At 41.4% G+C, this 19,904-nt stretch overlaps 1 protein-coding gene across 11 annotated transcripts in view; it reads right to left on the reverse strand.

Annotated features, from left to right (window-relative positions):
* SNX24 (sorting nexin 24) overlaps positions 1-19,904 on the reverse strand; it is a 198,154-nt gene that overhangs the window by 99,043 nt on the left and 79,207 nt on the right. The window contains exon 1 of one of the 11 annotated variants that reach the window (XM_036903160.2): positions 3,539-3,679. The exons of 9 other annotated variants lie outside the window; for them this stretch is intronic. Coding sequence is in view for 1 of the 2 variants with exons in the window: in XM_057490312.1 (XP_057346295.1) it covers positions 3,676-3,684 (9 nt within the window). In the remaining variant the exon portion in view is untranslated. Of the gene's footprint in view, positions 1-3,538; positions 3,685-19,904 lie in introns of those variants that run through there. One more of the 11 variants, XM_057490312.1, reaches the window with a different exon arrangement.

Here is a 19,904-nt window from a genome sequence, read left to right on the forward strand (position 1 = left end):
AAAGCTATGTATGAAGAATGGAAGTGGAACAAAAAATATATAGGGGTGATTTTTTTGTCAATTACTACATGGACATATACTGATACGAATTATTTATTCAAGACAGTGGTGCCAAATCCAAATTGAAATATAAGTGAAAAGTATGTTTATAATTCTGGAAAAATTGTGAACAACCAAATATTTAGAATGATTAATTATAGCAGATTCACATCATAGCTCGATGATTTAGTAACATGAAATGAGATTGTTAATCTGGCTAAATTTTGAGGTTACAGATAGAGTATATACTGTTAAGTGTTTAATATATAACCATAATAGCATATGTATGAATGTACCAAAAAAAAAACTGGGAGAGAAAAAACAAAAACCAAAATATTTTGAAAGGGTGGAAAATTTTTAGTGAAAAGTGAAATTAATGTATTATATCATTTTTTAAAGTTTGGAGTGAAAAATGTTCTGTAATGAGAAAACAATAAACTGTAAATCAGATATCTTGGGTTCTAGGTCCCTCTTTGACACAGATTAGCCACACAGATGGGAAAATCGCTTCTCTACTCTACGCCTGTTAATACCTATAAACATGAGGGGTTGAGCAGATGCTTTTAACACCTTAACATTTACTCATGTATAACAGCCTGTCTTGCTTGTCGCATGTACTTCTCTCCAGGTCCGCTCTGGGACACAGCCTATGCCATATGCTCATGGTCGGTGCTGTGCTTTACAAATGTTAACTCACTCACAACTAACGCTGCACGTTCACCTTGCCGTGCAAAGCCACCGTGTCCAGGATCAGATTCTGTTCAGTTAGGTAGCTTATACCCTCCCTTACCAAAGAGCAAATTCATTTCTCAGGGCAGCCACCCTGCTCTCTACCCTACTTACCCTCCCGCCCTCCTTCACCTGGGTGCAGTTTCTGGCTGTGAAATTCAAAGGCTCTCTCACACTTGCTCCAGGTTAATCTGGCCACACAGAGGTTTACAAAAAGACTGGACCACACGCCTGCCCTCTGCCCACTTCTCATGCCTTCTCATCACTTGCTTCTGCGTCTTTTCCAAAACTCTCACCCCTCTCTCTTCCTTAGTCTCAAATGCAGTAGAGACTGTTTGTGACTATTTACCTAGGTTCCCTGGTTTCTAGGCATTTCCTCTTGCCCTGTAGGGACATGCACAATATCCCAAGGCAAGAGGTAGTGAGCAAGCACTCACACTCATGCTCACAAAGGGATGGGTGTGGTCAACAGTTCACTACTAGAAAGATTCAGCTAAGCTATCTATGATAATGTGACACTTAAAATCAGGGCCTTTTAAGGACATTTTTCTGAAGTTGCTACAACCTTGTGTCTTCATGGTGTGAGTAAGGTTCACTGGATCCTGGTACCTGTGAACTGTGTAGCCTGAGTCTGGGGCCGGGAGGGGAGCTGGGGCACCAGTGGGCTGCCTGCCCGCTCCCGACTACTGTGCAAAAACACTGTCCATCAGATGGTAAAGAAGAGGTCTCAGTTTGCTTTCTTTTGCTTTTTTAATTAACATCATTATTTTTCAGCTTTAGTTATCTTCCAAGACCCAAACAACCTGGAGTTAATAGACCGTTGGGATCTCTTGAACATGCTTTCTGAAATACAGTAAAACTATAATCACTAATTTTTTTGGCCATGAAGTCAAAACACGACACAAAACACCACAGAAGCAACTCAAACGAAGCCCTTGCACCATTTTCCCATTCGGATTTCTCTCTGATTTTAAGATATGACCCCCCCAGATGAGTTCTGTGCCTATTCTAATTCAAAGCTATTCCCACTTCATTAACACAATTCATTTTTTACTTCTTTGTTAGTCCCAAGGAGAAATTCCAGGCTTTAAAAGATTCAAACGACTTGTATCTAAATGAGATCTGGACTCTCTCTTCTCAACTTGCCGATTTACATGAAATCTCTTAGAGTTTCTCTGCTTCCACGAAATGTGGATGCCACTGCCCATCAGGCACAGGTTTGCCTCTTTGCACAAACAGTCCAAAACAGTTTTCCTGATCTGTTTCAACTTGAAGTGTTGTCAATATATGGATTGTCTTGCTTTCTAATTCAGTGAAAAATCTAGTTTTCCATTAGTCTCTGCCTTTCTAATTTTCGATACAGCTTTACTAAATGTAATTATTAAAGGCAGATTCAAGAAAGCAATTACTGAGCTACTGGGTTGGATCTCTGAAGTCTTAATAAGTGGCAAAAAGTTGTAATTGCACTAAGAGTATAAAACAAATTTTTCTACATATTAGACATACACACCCTTGAATTTGTTATGTGGAAGAGACAAACAGTATATAAAGCATCCTCTCTTAAAACACAAGTTTTAACCATCATTTAAACTTTATTCGAAAGCAGGGCTGTGCGTCATAAAGAGAACAGAACATTTCAGAGAGGTCATATTCTGTTTTTTCCAGCGCTCTGTAACTTCAGTAAACCGCTTCACTCCCTGCATCTCCTTGTTCCCTCCATCTGTCAGTATGTGAGAATGTTAACCTGGACGGCCATCAAGCACCCTAGCTCTACAGGTCTATGAAGCATCTTTTAAATTCCTCATCTCTGCTAGGCTCAGTACTACATGCAGGACAGAGCTTCCAAAGCTTAAAATTTAGTAAAGAAGAAAAATACAATTAATATTAATATCAGTAATATAGAGCAATATATGAGTGCTTATCCCAACAACATAAACCAAAATGCTCTCAGCTGTACACAGAAACGGGGGATACAACTTCCTTGCAAATTACATAATTTGGCTTTATATCTATAGGCAAATAGTAAAGCATTCATTATGTGGTCACTGAATGCTGATCTTGGACAAACAAAAAATTCTGCGAATGGAGCCGCTGTCCCCAAACCAAAATGCCACTGAAACAATTAACAGTCATGTCGCAATCCTTTCATCATCCTTGACTCAGCATTGTGACATTACTTAATAATTTGTGAGAGGAATGAAGAGCAGGTTGCTGTTATTATTTCACACATGAGAAGACCAGAGGTCAGAAAAGTAAATGACTTCTCAAAAGCCTCATAACTAATCAGTGGTTTGTCCTCCAGAATATGGTCATGGGCAGACTTTCTGTAAAATTACCAAGGCCATAGGGGCCTTTGTCCCTGTAACTTTTTCACTCTCCAGAGAGCCCCTCCCTGCTCTTAGCGATGCCCCTTGGTCAGTCAGCACCACTCAACTCAGTGCCTGTTATTTACCCCGAACACCCTCAACCTCCAGCAACCACTCTAATTCTGTCCTATATTAATTAATTGGTATGTGAAGAACTTACCTTCATGATTTCTAGAATCTGTGCTGATGGATTTGGGACAGAGGTCTTCCACCAAGGCCCGAGTGTGTGTGCTGAGCTTCTTATCACAACCACCTTTATTTTAAGGTACATCTGCAAACTTAGAGCCACACCTCAGTGCTTTGTTCAAACCCCCCTTCATGAAAGTCTGACAACCACATCTGAAGGCAAGGGGAAAATTTTTTTAAAAGGAACAAATAAGCAAGCAAGCAAACCACATGCTTACTCCTTTGACTGTCGAGTTGATGATCCACACCGAATCACCCTGCCCAAGGTGCAGTCTGGATGCCACATGTTAAGAGTGTCACTGTCACACAAGAGTCTTTTGCATGGAGAAGCCACAGCCAGACCAGAGGTCTTTCCCTATGGCATTTGAGAAGCCAGAAGAGATGTTTGCCCCCGGGGGAGTGGGCTTTAAGTATTTACAGAGCAAATGAGTAAAGAGATCACAGTGAAGTTTTGTCGATCTCAGTAACAAAATTAAGGCCAGCTGGTAAATTTTCTGTACAGTCCAGAGCTGAGAAAAAGGCTCATGACTTCAAGTTTGCCACGTAAGTAAGCGTAAGAGCCCACATCCCAAATCTCCCAGCAGATAAGGCTGACTGACGGCTTCCAGGCAGCTCATGTGAGGAAGGATTAATATCCAGCCCAGTTTCTGGTCAGAGATTGTATTTTGGGAAAGCACTACACGCCACTGTTAAATAAACAGCCTTTCTTTAAAGTGAGTCAGTAAGGGCAGGAGTGTCATTAAGCCATAGAAATAGCTAACATAGAATTTGAGATGCAGAATGTTAAAGATAAAGGTTCCAGATCTATGATTCAGAGAAAAAGCATTTTACAAGGGAGCACCAAGTATGACATGTGGAATAAAAGCTTCTAAAATACAAGAGCGTGATTACAAACACAAAATCTGAAATAGTCACCATGAAGAATTAAGAAAAGTGGGTAAACATGGAACTTCTGCCTTTGAAACATGAAGAAAATGAAACAGGGCTCAAGAGATAAACTTTGAGGAGGGCAAAGGGGATGCACCAAAAGAACCCACTCCACCGAGGACCTGGAAACAGAAAGCAGAGATCCAGGTCTCCCTGGAAACAAAGTTATGAGCACATTTTCCTCATGCAATCCGAGTGAACAGGGCACATGTGTGTACACAGACGACAAATATAGAAAGAAAAGCCAGATACAGTGGGGAGTGCTGTGCAGGTCTGTCTTAATTCTGATATTAAGCAACCAGGCTCTCCTGGATAAATCATTTACTCTTTCTTCTGGCTCCAGTTACTTTATTTACTATTTGGTAAAAATGTACGGATCACTTCTATGTGTAAACATGTGCTAGATGCTAGGGACACTGTGAACTAACAGCACAATGCCTAGTCCTAAATGCTCAGAGGGACAGGAAAGACCAGGGACCAGAGAGAGAGCGTGAGGGGCAGCCTGGTCAGGGATCTGTCCCGAAGAAGGTGATGAACACACTGAGGTCAGAGGCCTACAGGGGATTGAGGCCCAGAGGGAAGGTTAGTTTAACAAGAGCAGCAGATTCACTCGAGGAACTGAGGACAGGAGCCTGTAACTCAGGGGAAGGATCAAGAATAGCCATTCGCTGTAAAGTACTAAGTCATAGGGATGAAAAGGACAGCATAAGAAATATAGCCAATAATACTGTAATTACTTTGTGTGGTGGCAGATGGTAACTACCTTATGGTGAGCATTTCAGAATATATAAACATTGAATTACTATGTTGTAAAATAAACCTCAAACTATTATAACATAGTACGTCAACTGTACTTCAACTAAAAAAAAAAAATGAAATAAATAAAAATGAAAGTAAAGAATAGCTCTTAGTTAGGCAGGGGCCAGACCCCAAGGGACCTCGTAAGCCACATGAGGGATTGACTAGCCTTTACCACATGAGCAATGAAAAGCCATTCAATGATATTCAATGATTATAAGTAGGAGTTGACTTGACCAGATGTGAAGAAAACGCTTTCTGACTGCAAAAAAGCAGATTCTAAAGAGTTTGGAGTAGATGGAGAAGACTGACTAGCAAGCTATTAAAGTCTTCTCCAATGTTCTGCTCCCCTTCAGAAATGTCATGTTTTTCCCACCAGCAGTGTAGGAGGGTTCCCCTTTCTCCACAACCTCGCCAACATTTGTTGTTGTTTGTCTTCTGGATGGTAGCCATCCTTACTCGTGTGAGGTGATATCTCATTGTGGTTTTAATTTGCATTTCTCTGATGACACGCAACGTGGAGCATCTTTTCATGTGTCTGTTGGCCATCTGAATTTCTTCTTTAGAGAACTGTCTATTCAGCTCCTCTGCCCATTTTTTAATTGGATTATTTGCTTTTTGTTTGTGGAGGTGCATGAGCTCTTTATATATTTTGGATGTCAACCCTTTATTGGATCTGTCATTTATGAATATATTCTCTCATACTGTACATATACACAATGGAATATTACTCTGCTATAAGAAAAAAACAGATCCTACCATTTGCAACAACATGGATGGAGCTAGAGGGTATTATGCTCAGTGAAATAAACCAGGTGGAGAAAGACAAGTACCAAATGATTTCACTCATATGTGGAGTATAAGAAAAAAGGAAAACTGAAGGAACAAAACAGCAGCAGAATCACAGAACCCAAGAACGGACTAACAGTTACCAAAGGGAAAGGGACTGGGGAGGATGGGTGGGAAGGGAGGGATAAGGGCAGGGAAAAAGAAAGGGGACATTACGATTAGCATGTATAGTGTGGAGGGGCACGGGGAGGGCCGTGCAACACAGAGAAGACAAGTAGTGATTTTACAGCATCTTACTACACTGATGGACAGTGACTGTGAAGGGGTATGTGGGGGGAACTTGGTGAAGGGGGGAGCCTAGTAAACATAATGTCTTTCATATAATTGTAGATTAATGATACCAAAATTAAAAAAAAAAAATGTCGTATTTTTTATGTTTTCCTGTTAAGTATTTTATAATTACCCCATATCAATTTAAAAATTAACTCAGTCATATAACAATAAAAAGCTGGACCTTTACAAGTCTAAAAATAAACTGGCTAGTTGGTATTTTAAGAATGAAGTGACTAGGACCTTTTAAGAGTCTTCTCATCAAAGGCTATACTCCCTCCTCCCCACAGGACCGTGGCAAAGCTGCTCTGCTGGTTAAGGCGAGGAGGAAACCACCGAAGGTCTGTGGGCACTGGTCTGAGGAGGGAAGAGGGGCTGGGGGTCTCTGGCTCTCCCGCACGTGTGGAGCCCCCTCCAGGCAATGAGGGCAGTGCAACTCAGCAGCCGGCAGGTGTTCCCCGACGGCACAAATCGAGAAAAAGTGGGGGCAGGGAGGGGACCAGTTGTCAGGAGCGCCACAAATACCACAAAGGCTGGCCTCAGGGGAGAGGCAAAAACAGAAGGCACCCCTGGGGCTCCATCGGTGCTGCCCAAGGGTGAAGTCCACAGCCCGCTGAAATGGAAATGGGAACAAAGCAAATCCTATAGCAATACCAGGATCACCGTTGAGATGGTACCACTGAGAGAATGGAATTCTGAAAGATACGACTATTTGTGTTGTCCTATAGAGGTCCCCGGATGAAATGTACATGTGAGTGTCTGCTGAAAGGGATTCACATACAGGTGTGCAATGATCCACAATCTCCAGGTGAGTGTTCATCGGGATGAACACAGGTATTTTCGATTTATGACTGAGTTCATATGTTAGGAAGATCAACTTTGGGTTTCAATCAAAACTATGTAATGAGTAGGCTGGTGACATGATTCTGAAGAAGAAGAAGGAAGTACCGACCAAGGGCCTGGTTCCCACCCGCACACGACTGGGAGGAGGCGACCAGGGTGGGGAGCAGCCTAAGTATCTGTAGCCTGTTCGTGTACTGTGGGAAGTGCCCTGAACACAGAGGAGACACCTTAAGCCAGTCTTAGGAAAGGGGATGGGTGGGGAACAGCCTGAAAATATCCAAAGCAATCTCCTTTAGCAGCATTCCCCCCGACTTCCACCTCAATCTGATTAAAGGGGGGGATGTCAGGAACCACCCACCACCAAGTCTCCATCATCAATAGAACCACCACCTCCCTAAATTCCTTCTCCTCACGTCTCTCCATTCGCTCATCAAAGCCTATCTCCCCTTAGGCTGGGCCTTGGTGGAAAAGTGGGGATGGCTCTCATTTTGAACCCCCCTCCCTACTCTTAAACCTTGAAATGAAGAAGAAAAAACTTGAAAGGTAAAGTAGAAAGAAAAGAGAGTAGAGATGGATTCATATGAACAGAGGAGCAGCTTGGGCTGCAGTCCAGGGAATTAGCCTAGAAGAAGGGACCTCCAGACATAATAGCTAAGAGTACCTCAAATCCTGATCACCACAATGAGAGGACTAAAGTTCTAATACAACTGTGCTCGACTTTTTTCAATGACATTTCCCAGTGTCAAAATATCTGGTGATTGTCTTAAACTCCTAGTCTTCTTCCTTTATGGCTGTTAATCCTAAGAGCAAAATGATGGTTCACTATTTATAGAATAAACTGGTATCTTTCTGCCTTTAAGCTACACGCTCTCAATGCACTCTGGCCTCCATGCTGCATTCCTCATTAGTGAAAAGCATGCACTAGAAAGAATTACTCCATTAGGTACTTTGCAAGAGAAACCACACCGCTGTAATGTAATCTCGTCTTTATTGCTGGGTCTGCCTCTCAAAACAAGCCATTCCTTCAGCAAGTACTGAGTGAACGGCTTTCATGGGCCAGGCTCTAAGCTGGTGTACAGTGGGCAGCAAAAGACACGGGGTCTCTCCCCCGTGGAACCCAGAGAACAGATGGAGATGAACCAATTGTAAGCAATGATTCTGACCAGAACAGCTGCTGGAAGGAAACGTAGAGGGTGCCAAAGTCCTCTTAACTGGGAGAAGCCTGGCTGAGTCTGGGCGATGAAAGACACCTCAGAGATTTAATTCTACACTCTACACTTGGTGATATGGACAGGCTAAGGCAACTGTCCGCACAGTATACACATGCCCGGTGGTTTACAGCTCTCTCTACTCTGAAATCCAGAACCTGGACTTATCTATGTAGACCAAACACCTGGATTCAAACTCCAGCTTTACATCTTCCTGGCTGTGTGTCCTACAGTAAGTAACTTAAACTCACAGGTATCCCTTTTTTCATCTGTCATATAGAGATAATAGTAATGTCTCTGCGAGGATTTAAATAAATTTTTTTAAAGTAAGCCCTCAAAACAAGTGATAGGTGTTATTATTTCCATGACCAAAATGTCCCTGAATTTTAGTCAATCATATTAAAATAATTTAAACTAGTACTTAAGCCCTCTCCACCCCCAACTTTAATAGACCTGAATGCCTTTTTCTAGCTTTGGCAGTGATGATTCTAACCAGAATGCTCTTGGAGTATGTGTCCAATATGTATCATATTGTTGATATGAGAACCACTGTATTTCTTTGAGTATTTCAGTTTCATATGTGAACTACATAAGTGTGTTTTTATAATTAAATATTTTGAATAGGTGATACATTCAAGTGTGGTTTAGAAAGTTGTTTTTTTTTAATGATAGAAAACAGGGAAAAAAGCCTCCCTGGAAACCAGGACCCCTATGGCCAGGCCACACCCCACCTCCCACTGTGGGCTCTTAACAGATCCTTTGGCTTAACTGTGTGCACTTTGGAATGTCTTACTTCCTTTCCTTCTACACTAAAGGCAGCGCATCACACACTGTCCTACCTCCTGCGTTTCAGCACTGGGTCTCAGCCATCTTCCCACACGAGGACATAAAGACGGCCCTCTTCCTCCTTGTATGGGCTACAGACGATTTGATTGCATGGATACAGCGCGTTAAAATAAATGTATTTTTGACTACATCTCCTTCTGGACTGACACAAACTTCCCTAATTACGGTTTTGGCAGTGGCTGATGGAGAAAATGGGTAGAAATACTCTATTTTCATTTGCCTTAATTGTTCTCTGTCAAAATCGAATGGCAACTAATTATTTTTGGTATATTTTATATGAACAATCTACACAATCACTATGTGTTTGTGTAGTTTACATAATATTTTTCCTTAAATTATTTGAAAACATCTGTTCTGTATTTTACACATACCAGGATCATTTTCCTGTGTATTTATGTGAGAAAAGTGCGAGCTGCTACAGTATCTGATCCATTACCTGGGGATGTCGGCTGTCAACCACAGCTCTGGCAGCGATTTCCCCTCCTCTCTCCCTTCCCACTCTGGGTGAGCTGTCAAGTTTCTAGTTTCTGACGTGCATTTACATCACTCAATGACATCTGACAGCAGTGAAAGGCCACAGAAAACTGCTTATTGATCAGAGCAAAACTAGTTGACGGAACAGATGAGGTTGTATCACAGAAACGCAGCCACATTCAGGTGATGACATTTTGCCCCCCGTACACAAGAGCTTAATGGAATACAACTTCATTATATCATGCCACTTGTGCTTAGAGCACCAAACCCATCTCCTGACTGTTTTGTCTATGGGGTGATGAGGACAATCTATTTGGACTGGTATCAATGCATTACTAACCTGATTTGTTCATGAACTCTTGCAAACTACTTGTGAATCTGTCCTAACAAATGCGCCGAGAGACACTGAAATCTCAATCTTACTAAAATCTAATAGTGCTGCCCTTGAAAAAAAGAAAAAGGGAATTACCACTTGGTGAGCCTTAACTCCTCAGTTTAAAACTTTTACAGCACTGGCTAAAGAACTTTAAACGGACACTTTTTTGACTCTTGTGACTCTGTCAGGGGGAAAAACACATGTAACTTGAGAGATACTCAAAATTTACTTATAAATGGGACAGTTCAGTTATTTCTAAGAAGGAAAATGCCGGATGAAGGCCCTCTGTATACACACGATCCTTTCAGTTGTAAAGATAATGATTTTAATCATTTCCCATGCCCTGTGCCAATGCAGAGACGACTGTAAAGTGAGAAATCAGCAAGTCTCTGGGACAGAGATCATTAAGCCGGACAGATTCCGAATATTTTGCCACAAACATAAGAAAAAGACAAGACAGCAAATGGGACAGAATTACCAGCCCTCCCTGACTCCTAGGAGAAAAAATACTAAGACTTAACCCCGAGGGTTGTCTGGCTTTTATCTTCTCTCTTTAAGTCCTCCCTGGAGGTGGGGGTATTCTCCCCAGTTCCACATTCCCATACCCCCTTCACAACATGGCCACATCTGCATCCCACAGGGACTTAGTATTTTCATTAAGTAGCCTTTTTACTTCAATAAAACGTATGGAAAACTTGAAAGTGAGGATAAAACGAAATACTCATTTTTATAAGACATTTCTTGCTGGAGTTTCTGAGCCTAAACCCTGCTCTCTTCTTTTAGAGAGATTGGCAAAGTAAAGCCACGTTGAGGACTTTTTTATGGGGGTGGGGTAAATGGCACAGGACTGAAAGGTAAGTGAAAAGGAGTAACTTTCTCTCTTGTTAATTAATATTGTTAAGGGTGCAGGCACCACAGAAATCATACCCTGTATCCACTGAATGAGCAGGAGCTGGAGACTGAGGACCGGGGCTTGAATCCTGCACCTCCCACTTACTGCGTGACCCCCACAAAGTTACTGAAGCTCTGGGCGTTTCACGGTCCTCTCATCTGTATAAGGAGATATCAGGTTACTGAAGCTCTGGGCGTTTCACGGTCCTCTCATCTGTATAAGGAGATATTCAGCACATGCAGCTGAGAGAACTGCTCTGAGGAAGTGAGATCACACATGCAAGGTGCTTAGCATAGTATCCGACACTAAGAAAACAGTTAAAAAATGCCGTCATAAATATTAATTTCTTCCCATCTCTTCACACAGACCTTCAGTTTAAAAAACAATTTTTAAAGGATAGAGGACATAAGAAACCCAAGGCAGAGGTTACATGAGGATAAGAAAGAAATGGAGAGAAGGAAAACCCACAGATTAACATGGAAACACTGGAGTCTGGGCAACAGGAGGGTTTCCAGACCCATTGCAGCAGCCCCTACGCTGGCAGAGCTTTCCTACCCACCTCACCCCGCTTCTGTTTCTTTCTTTCAAGCAAAGACCACTGCTCTCCTCTGGGCTCTGGTGACCTGCTCATGTGTGGGCCTCCTGCTAAGCCCTCAGACTCCTGGAGACAGAGGCCTGGCTCCCCTCGGGGTCCCTGGGGCCCAGCATGGTGCCCGGCGGTACCCCTGTGTGGAGGGGGCTCGAAGTGGGCTCAGTGATGGGCCCTGAACATCCTCCCTCCCAAAGGCCAGGCCAGCACAGGCCAAGCCTTGTGGGGCAAGTCATGTATGTCTGAACAAGGGATATGCTGCCATAGCTTCTGACTTTTTGCTTAGAGCACCAGTTTCCATAATGAAAAAAGTACAGAAAAGCAGAAAAGTGTCAAGTGGGCTTATTTCAAACAGGTTAGATTTTTCAACAAATACTCTTTTAAGTTTTGCCACTTCACAAATCCCACCATTTCAGCTTCATTTTTTTGTATTTTGAGATCACTAGGATATAATCTTTTTCAATCACCCAGACCAAAATGTCTGCCTTAGGCCAGTTGTAAACTCAGTGCTTCTGAGGCACAGGCCACATGGTGTTTTCCAAATACTTTTGCTTCGCACACTTTGTGGCCTATGCCTAAATGGAAACAAAAAACTGACTCAATGAGACCCATGTGCTGCACTCACAATCAGTAAGGTACAGGACAACTGATAAATATAATCCTGTAAGGTGCATAATGACACAAAATAGACACAGCAGCAGGGTGGAACCCAAGGTGAGCCGGGCAGGGAATCAGGCGGGGAGAATGGCCTGGTAGCCCTGCAGTCCTCAGAGAGCCCAGGTGGACCACTGTTACCCAGCACATGATCAAGGCTACAGCCCTTTTCTTCCAAATATGTCAGTTTGGATGATACATGTCACACTAATAATGAAGAGGAACACCCCATCCCCTGCAGGTTCTGTGGTCTAAGGCTATGTGTTCACCCGATGTGTTTGTGGTTCACTGTTTCGTGTGTATTTGCTCTTATATACATCTGCTCCACCTGACTCTGAGTTATATTCTATTTCCGTCTCTGGTGCCCAACTGATTCCTTGCCACAGAGCAGGTACTTAATCATGGTGGAATGATTAATCCTGAGACATTTCCATGGACTAGAATATAACTGATGGGACTGAGTTTAACATGGAATGCGGTGAATGGTCTGGTGAATTCACTGAAACTTGAATTCTTAAGTGATGTCTTTAAATCTGAAAAACCTAACTGCAAACATCATCTCACAGACAGTAATATCTGAGTTGGGAAGTGAGAAGGACATTAAACTAGTGTTCAAAAAATTTGGGCAGATCTCCAAACAGGTGCTCCCAGAGGCAAACTGTGATGCTGTCTTATGAGGCTTGCTGGAGGCAGTTACCCAGTGGGAGCATGTGGATTTACCAAGCCTTCTGAATGAGTGGCTGGACACCCCTCATCAGCAAAGTGAGATCTGCAATCACAGCCTTCTTCTTGTAGGTGAGGAAGCCTCTTACGAGCACTTGCAGAATGAACCCCACTGTCAGGAACTGACCCTCCGCACACCCACCTCCCGCTCCCACCTCCCTCCACGCCCCAGTCCTTGCTGATAACCTCAGGATGGACTTAGGATCCTTAGCTATCAAAAAGACTGCACATCGAATATGCCTACTTAAGGCCTGAACGGGGGCTGCAGATACACAGTGTATCCTAACATACACCTCACTGAGGACACCGAAGACTTGGAAGAACCGAACTGAAACACTGATGTTCGAGCACACCTGGTTAAAATGACTCCTGGGAGCAAAGGTCTCAGAAGCCGAGCACGTGAACAGCAGCCCAGGAGCAGGGAGACGCAAGACGGCGTGAGCAGCTAAGACATATTTGTCGAAACGGGAGCGCAACCAATGGCAGTGACATTTTTTCCCAGATAAACTCCCTGGAGTTTAAGCCACAGTCGAAAGAAAAACAAATCTAAGATTTATCATCAATGAAAAAACATACAGCTTTCTTAGTTGAGCTCCATCAGTCACACAGTCCATTTTTTTTTTTTAGATAATTATTTTTTATTGAAGGGTAGTTGACACACAGTATTACATTACATTAGTTTCAGGTGTACTATATTCATTACATCCCGGTTACTTATTATTTTACCATTGGAAGTGTGTACTTTTTTTTTTTTTTTTTTTGTGAGGGCATCTCTCATATATATCGATCAAATGGTTGTTAACAACGCTAAAATTCTGTATAGGGGAGTCAATGCTCAATGCACAATCATTAATCCACCCCAAGCCTAATTTCCGTCAGTCTCCAATCTTCTGAGGTATAACAAACAAGTTCTTACATGGAAAACAAATTCTTACATAGTCAATAAGTTCTTACATGGTGAACAGTACAAGGGCAGCCATCACAGAAACCTTCGGTTTTGCAAATGCATTATGAACTATAAACAGTCAGTTCAAATATGAATACTCATTTGATTTTTATACTTGATTTATATGTGGATACCACATTTCTCTCCTTATTATTATTATTTTCAATAAAATGCTGAAGTGGTAGGTAGATACAAGATAAAGGTAGAAAACATAGTTTAGTGTTGTAAGAGAGCAAATGTAGATGATCCGGTGTGTGCCTGTAGACTATGTGTTAATCCAAGCTAGACAAGGGCAATAAAACATCCACGTATGCAGAAGATTTCTCTCAGAACACGGAGGGTGAGGTTCTAAGCCTCACCTCTGTTGATCCCCAAATTCTCACCTGATGACCCCCCTGCGACTGTGCCTGTCTTAGGTTGTTACTCCCTTGAAGAATCTAACCCATCTCTGGCTAACCAGTCATCTTCCGGGACCACACAGGGAAATGTAAAGTTGGTAAGTGAGAGAGAAGCCTTATTGTTTGAAATGGTTAGCTTTTTATTTCTTTGCATATTTATGCCCTGTAGCTTCTATGCCCAGCATTTGTCTTGAGGTGTCTTTACCACTTGGAAGAATTATGATACTAGGTAATTTCGATAAGAGGCACGAATTCTATTTAAGGGTTGTAATTAGGAAGGAAGAAGAAAAGCCATAGAAGTAGCAGGCGGAAGAAAACATGGGAAGATTGATTATTTCTTTGACATATCTTCTTGTAGAGTAACTTCAGCATGTATAGGTTTTAAGCTACTACTTAAATTGCACACACACATTAACATAATAGGAGTATAGTTACATAACCAAAGCATACCTATAATTACCAGCCATCTCCAGTGAAACCAAGAAAACCAGTTAGGCACCTTAGGCATTTGTGAAAACTTATCTATGATATGGTGGATATTGTCCAACTGAACTTGAACAGTCTGAGAGAAATCAGACAAATTAAAACAACCCATTCCTGGGGACTGTTCACATGCCATATGTTCTTTTAACAGTAAATAGTCTGTAGTTGTAAGACTTTGGAGCGCTACAATTTGCACTTCTCCAAATTCTTGGTTGAGTTCCAACAGTATAAATCCAGCCATATTTGTTGTTTTACTGTATGCACAGGCCAGCTTAGATATCTCCTTCCTCATTCCCATGGCAAGTCCAGGAACTGGTGGGATGAGTGCATCTACAGCTGTAGCAGTGCGTGGATCTTTGTTGGGGTCTTTTGATGATCATCTTCTGGCATGAGTCTTCCAGAGAGTGCTGATGTTGGAAGTTCTTTTTCATATCGAATCTTAGTTCATTTTCGGGGTATCCCAATTAGGCTTTGATCCTCTGTATAAACACAAACAGACCCTTTGCTTACACTTTTATATGCCCTTTATACTCTTGTGTAGAACTCACTGGAGGTTACCACACAGGAACTGCCCTTTTTTTTTTTGGTATCACTAATCTACACTTACATGACGAATATTATGTTTACTAGGCTCTCCCCTATATCAGGTCGGCCCTATAAACCCCTTTACAGTCACTGTCCATAAGCATAGCAAAATGTTGTAGAATCACTACTTGCCTTCTCTGTGTTGTACAGCCCTCCCTTTTCTCCTACCCCGCCATGCATGCTAATCTTAATATCCCCCTACTTCTCCCGCCACCTTATCCCTCCCTACCCACCCTTCCTCCCCAGTCCCTTTCCCTTTGGTACCTCTTAGTTCATTCTTGAGTTCTGTGATTCTGCTGCTGTTTTGTTCCTTCAGTTTTTCCTTTGTTCTTATATTCCACAGATAAGAGAAATCATTTGGTATTTCTCTTTCTCCGCTTTGCTTGTTTCACTGAGCATAATACCCTCCAGCTCCATCCATGTTTGCTGCAAATGGTTGGATTTGCCCTTTTCTTATGGCTGAGTAGTATTCCATTGTGTATATGTACCACTTCTTCTTTATCCATTCATCTATTGATGGACATTTAGGTTGCTTCCAATTCTTGGCTATTGTAAATAGTGCTGCGATAAACATAGGGGAGCACTGATCTTTCTCATACTTGATTGCTGCATTCTTAGGGTAAATTCCTAGGAGTGCAATTCCTGGGTCAAATGGTAGGTCTGTTTTGAGCATTTTGAGGAACCTCCATACTGCTTTCCACAATGGTTGAACTAACTTACATTCCCACCAGCAGTGTAGGAGGGGTCCCCTTTCTCCACAGCCTCACCAACATTTGTTGTTGTTTGTCTTTTGGATGGCAGCCATCCTTACTGGTGTGAGGTGATACCTCACTGTAGTTTTAATTTGCATTTCTCTGATAATTAGCGATGTGGAACATCTTTTCATGTGTCTGTTGGCCATCTGTATTTCTTTTTTGGAGAACTGTCTGTTCAGTTCCTCTGCCCATTTTTTAATTGGGTTATTTGTTTTTTGTTTGTTGAGGCATGTGAGCTCTTTATATATTCTGGACGTCAAGCCTTTATCGGATGTGTCATTTTCAAATATATTCTCCCATACTGTAGGGTTCCTTTTTGTTCTATTGATGGTGTCTTTTGCTGTACAGAAGCTTTTCAGCTTAATATAGTCCCACTTGTTCATTTTTGCTGTTGTTTTCCTTGCCCGGGGAGATATGTTCAAGAAGAGGTCACTCATGTTTATGTCTAAGAGGTTTTTGCCTATGTTTTCTCCCAAGAGTTTAATGGTTTCATGACTTACATTCAGGTCTTTGATCCATTTGGAGTTTACTTTTGTATATGGGGTTAGACAATGGTCCAGTTTCATTCTCCTACATGTAGCTTTCCAGTTTTGCCAGCACCATCTGTTGAAGAGACTGTCATTTCGCCATTGTATGTCCATGGGTCCTTTATCAAATATTAATTGACCATATATGTCTGGGTTAATGTCTGGATTCTCTAGTCTGTTCCATTGGTCTGTGGCTCTGCTCTTGTGCCAGTACCAAATTGTCTTGATTACTATGGCTTTATAGTAGAGCTTGAAGTTGGGGAGTGAGATCCCCCTTACTTTATTCTTCTTTCTCAGGATTGCTTTGGCTATTCGGGGTCTTTGGTATTTCCATATGAATTTTTGAATTATTTGTTCCAGTTCATTGAATAATGTTGCTGGTAGTTTCATAGGGATTGCATCAAATCTGTATATTGCTTTGTGCAGGATGGCCATTTTGACGATATTAATTCTTCCTAGCCACGAGCATGGGATGAGTTTCCATAAGTTAGTGACCCCTTTAATTTCTCTTAAGAGGGACTTGTAGTTTTCAGAGTATAAGTCTTTCACTTCCTTGGTTAGGTTTATTCCTAGGTATTTTATTTTTTCTGATGCAATTGTGAATGGAGTTGTTTTCCTGATTTCTCTTTCTGTTGGTTGATTGTTAGTGTATTGGAAAGCCACAGATTTCTGTGAGTTGATTTTGTATCCTGCAACTTTGCTGTATTCTGATATCAGTTCTAGTAGTTTTGGGGTGGAGTCTTTATGGTTTTTTATGTACAGTATCATGTCATCTGCAAATAGTGACAGTTTAACTTCTTCTTTAACAATCTGGATTCCTTGTATTTTTTTGTTTTGTCTGATTGCCGTGGCTATGTTAAATAACAGTGGGGAGATTGGGCATCCAATGTCTAGTTCCTGATCTCAGCAGAAATGCTTTCAGCTTCTCGCTATTCAATATAATGTTGGCTGTGGGTTTTTCATAGATGGCCTTTATTATGTTGAGGTACTTGCCCTCTATTCCCATTTTGCTGAGAGTTTTTAACATGAATGGATGTTGAACTTTGTCAAATGCTTTTTCAGCATCTATGGAGATGATCATGTGGTTTTTGTCTTTCTTTTTGTTGATGTGGTGGATGAGATTGATGGACATTCGAACGTTGTACAATCCTTGAATCCCTGGGATGAATCCCACTTGGTCATGGTGTATGACCCTTTTGATGTATTTTTGAATTCGGTTTGCTAATATTTTGTTGAGTATTTTTGCATCTACATTCATCAGGGATATTGGTCTGTAGTTTTCTTTTTTGGTGGGGTCTTTGCCTGGTTTTGGTATTAGGGTGATGTTAACTTCATAGAATGAGTTTGGGAGTATCCCCTCCTCTTCTATTTTTTGGAAAACTTTAAGGAGACTGGGTATTATGTCTTCCCTGTATGTCTGATAAAATTCCGAGGTAAATCCATCTGGCCCGGGGGTTTTGTTCTTTGGTAGTTTTTTGATTACCACTTCAATTTCGTTGTTGGTAATTGGTCTGTTTAGATTTTATGTTTCTTTCTGGGTCAGTCTTGGAAGGTTGTATTTTTCTAGGAAGTTGTCCATTTATCCTAGGTTTCCTAGTTTGTTAGCATATAGGTTTTCATAGTATTCTCCAATAATTCTTTGTATTTCTTTGGGGTCCGTCGTGATTTTTCCTTTCTCGTTTCTGATACTGTTGATTTGTGTTGACTGTCTTTTCCTCTTAATAAGTCTGGCTAGAGGCTTATCTATTTTGTTTATTTTCTCGAAGAACCAGCTCTTGGTTTCATTGATTTTTGCTATTGTTTTATTCTTCTCAATTTTATTTATTTCTTCTCTGATCTTTATTATGTCCCTCCTTCTGCTGACCTCAGGCCTCATTTGTTCTTCTTTTTCCAATTTCAATAATTGTGGCATTAGACCATTCATTTGGGATTGTTCTTCCTTTTTTAAATATGGTTGGATTGCTATATACTTTCCTCCTAAGACTGCTTTCGCTGTGTCCCACAGAAGTTGGGGCTTAGTGTTGTTGTTGTCATTTGTTTCCATATATTGCTGGATCTCCATTTTGATTTGGTCATTGATCCATTGATTATTTAGGAGCGTGTTGTTAAGCTTCCATGTGTTTGTGAGCCTCTTTGCTTTCTTTGTACAGTTTATTTCTAGTTTTATGCCTTTGTGGTCTGAAAAGTTGGTTGGTACGATTTCAATCTTTTGGAATTTTCTGAGGCTCTTTTTGTGGCCTAGTATGTGATCTATTCTGGAGAATGTTCCATGTGCACTTGAGAAGAATGTATATCCTGTTGCTTTTGGATGTAGAGTTCTATAGATGTCTATTAGGTCCATCTGCTCTACTGTGTTGTTCAGTGCTTCCGTGTCCTTACTTATTTTCCGCCCAGTGGATCTATCCTTTGGGGTGAGTGGTGTGTTGAAGTCTCCTAGAATGAATGCATTGCAGTCTATTTCCCCCTTTAGTTCTGTTAGTATTTGTTTCACATATGCTGGTGCTCCTGTGTTGGGTGCATATATATTTAGAATGGTTATATCCTCTTGTTTGACTGAGCCCTTTATCATTATGTAGTGTCCTTCTCTATCTCTTGTTACTTTCTTTGTTTTGAAGTCTATTTTGTCTGATATTAGTACTGCAACCCCTGCTTTCTTCTCGCTGTTGTTTGCTTGAAATATGTTTTTCCATCCCTTGACTTTTCGTCTGTACATGTCTTTGGGTTTGAGGTGAGTTTCTTGTATGCAGCATATAGATGGGTCTTGCTTTTTTATCCATTCTATTACTCTGTGTCTTTTGATTGGTGCATTCAGCCCATTAACATTTAGGGTGACTATTGAGAGATATGTACTTATTGCCATTGCAGGCTTTAAATTCGTGGTTCCCAAAGGTTCAAGGTTAGCCTCTTTAGTATCTTACTGCCTAACTTAGCTCACTTATTGAGCTGTTATATACACTGTCTGGAGATTCTTTTCTTCTCTCCCTTCTTGTTCCTCCTCCTCGATTCTTCATATGTTGGGTGTTTTGTGCTGTGCTCTTTCTAGGAGTGCTCCCATCTAGAGCAGTCCCTGTAAGATGTTCTGTAGAGGTGGTTTGTGGGAAGCAAATTCCCTCAGCTTTTGTTTGTCTGGGAATTGCTTAATCCCACCGTCATATTTGAATGATAGTCGTGCTGGATACAGTATCCTTGGTTCAAGGCCCTTCTGTTTCATTGTATTAAATATATCATGCCATTGTCTTCTGGCCTGTAGGGTTTCTGTCGAGAAGTCTGATGTTAGCTTGATGGGTTTTCCTTTATAGGTGACCTTTTTCTCTCTAGCTGCCTTTAAAACTCTTTTTTTGTCCTTGATCTTTGCCATTTTAATTATTATGTGTCTTGGTGTTGTCCTCCTTGGATCCTTTCTGTTTGGAGTTCTGTGTATTTCCGTGGTCTGTTCGATTA

Source organism: Manis pentadactyla, chromosome 13 (assembly GCF_030020395.1).
Source record: "Manis pentadactyla isolate mManPen7 chromosome 13, mManPen7.hap1, whole genome shotgun sequence".
In the NCBI taxonomy this organism is placed as follows: Eukaryota; Metazoa; Chordata; class Mammalia; order Pholidota; family Manidae; genus Manis; species Manis pentadactyla.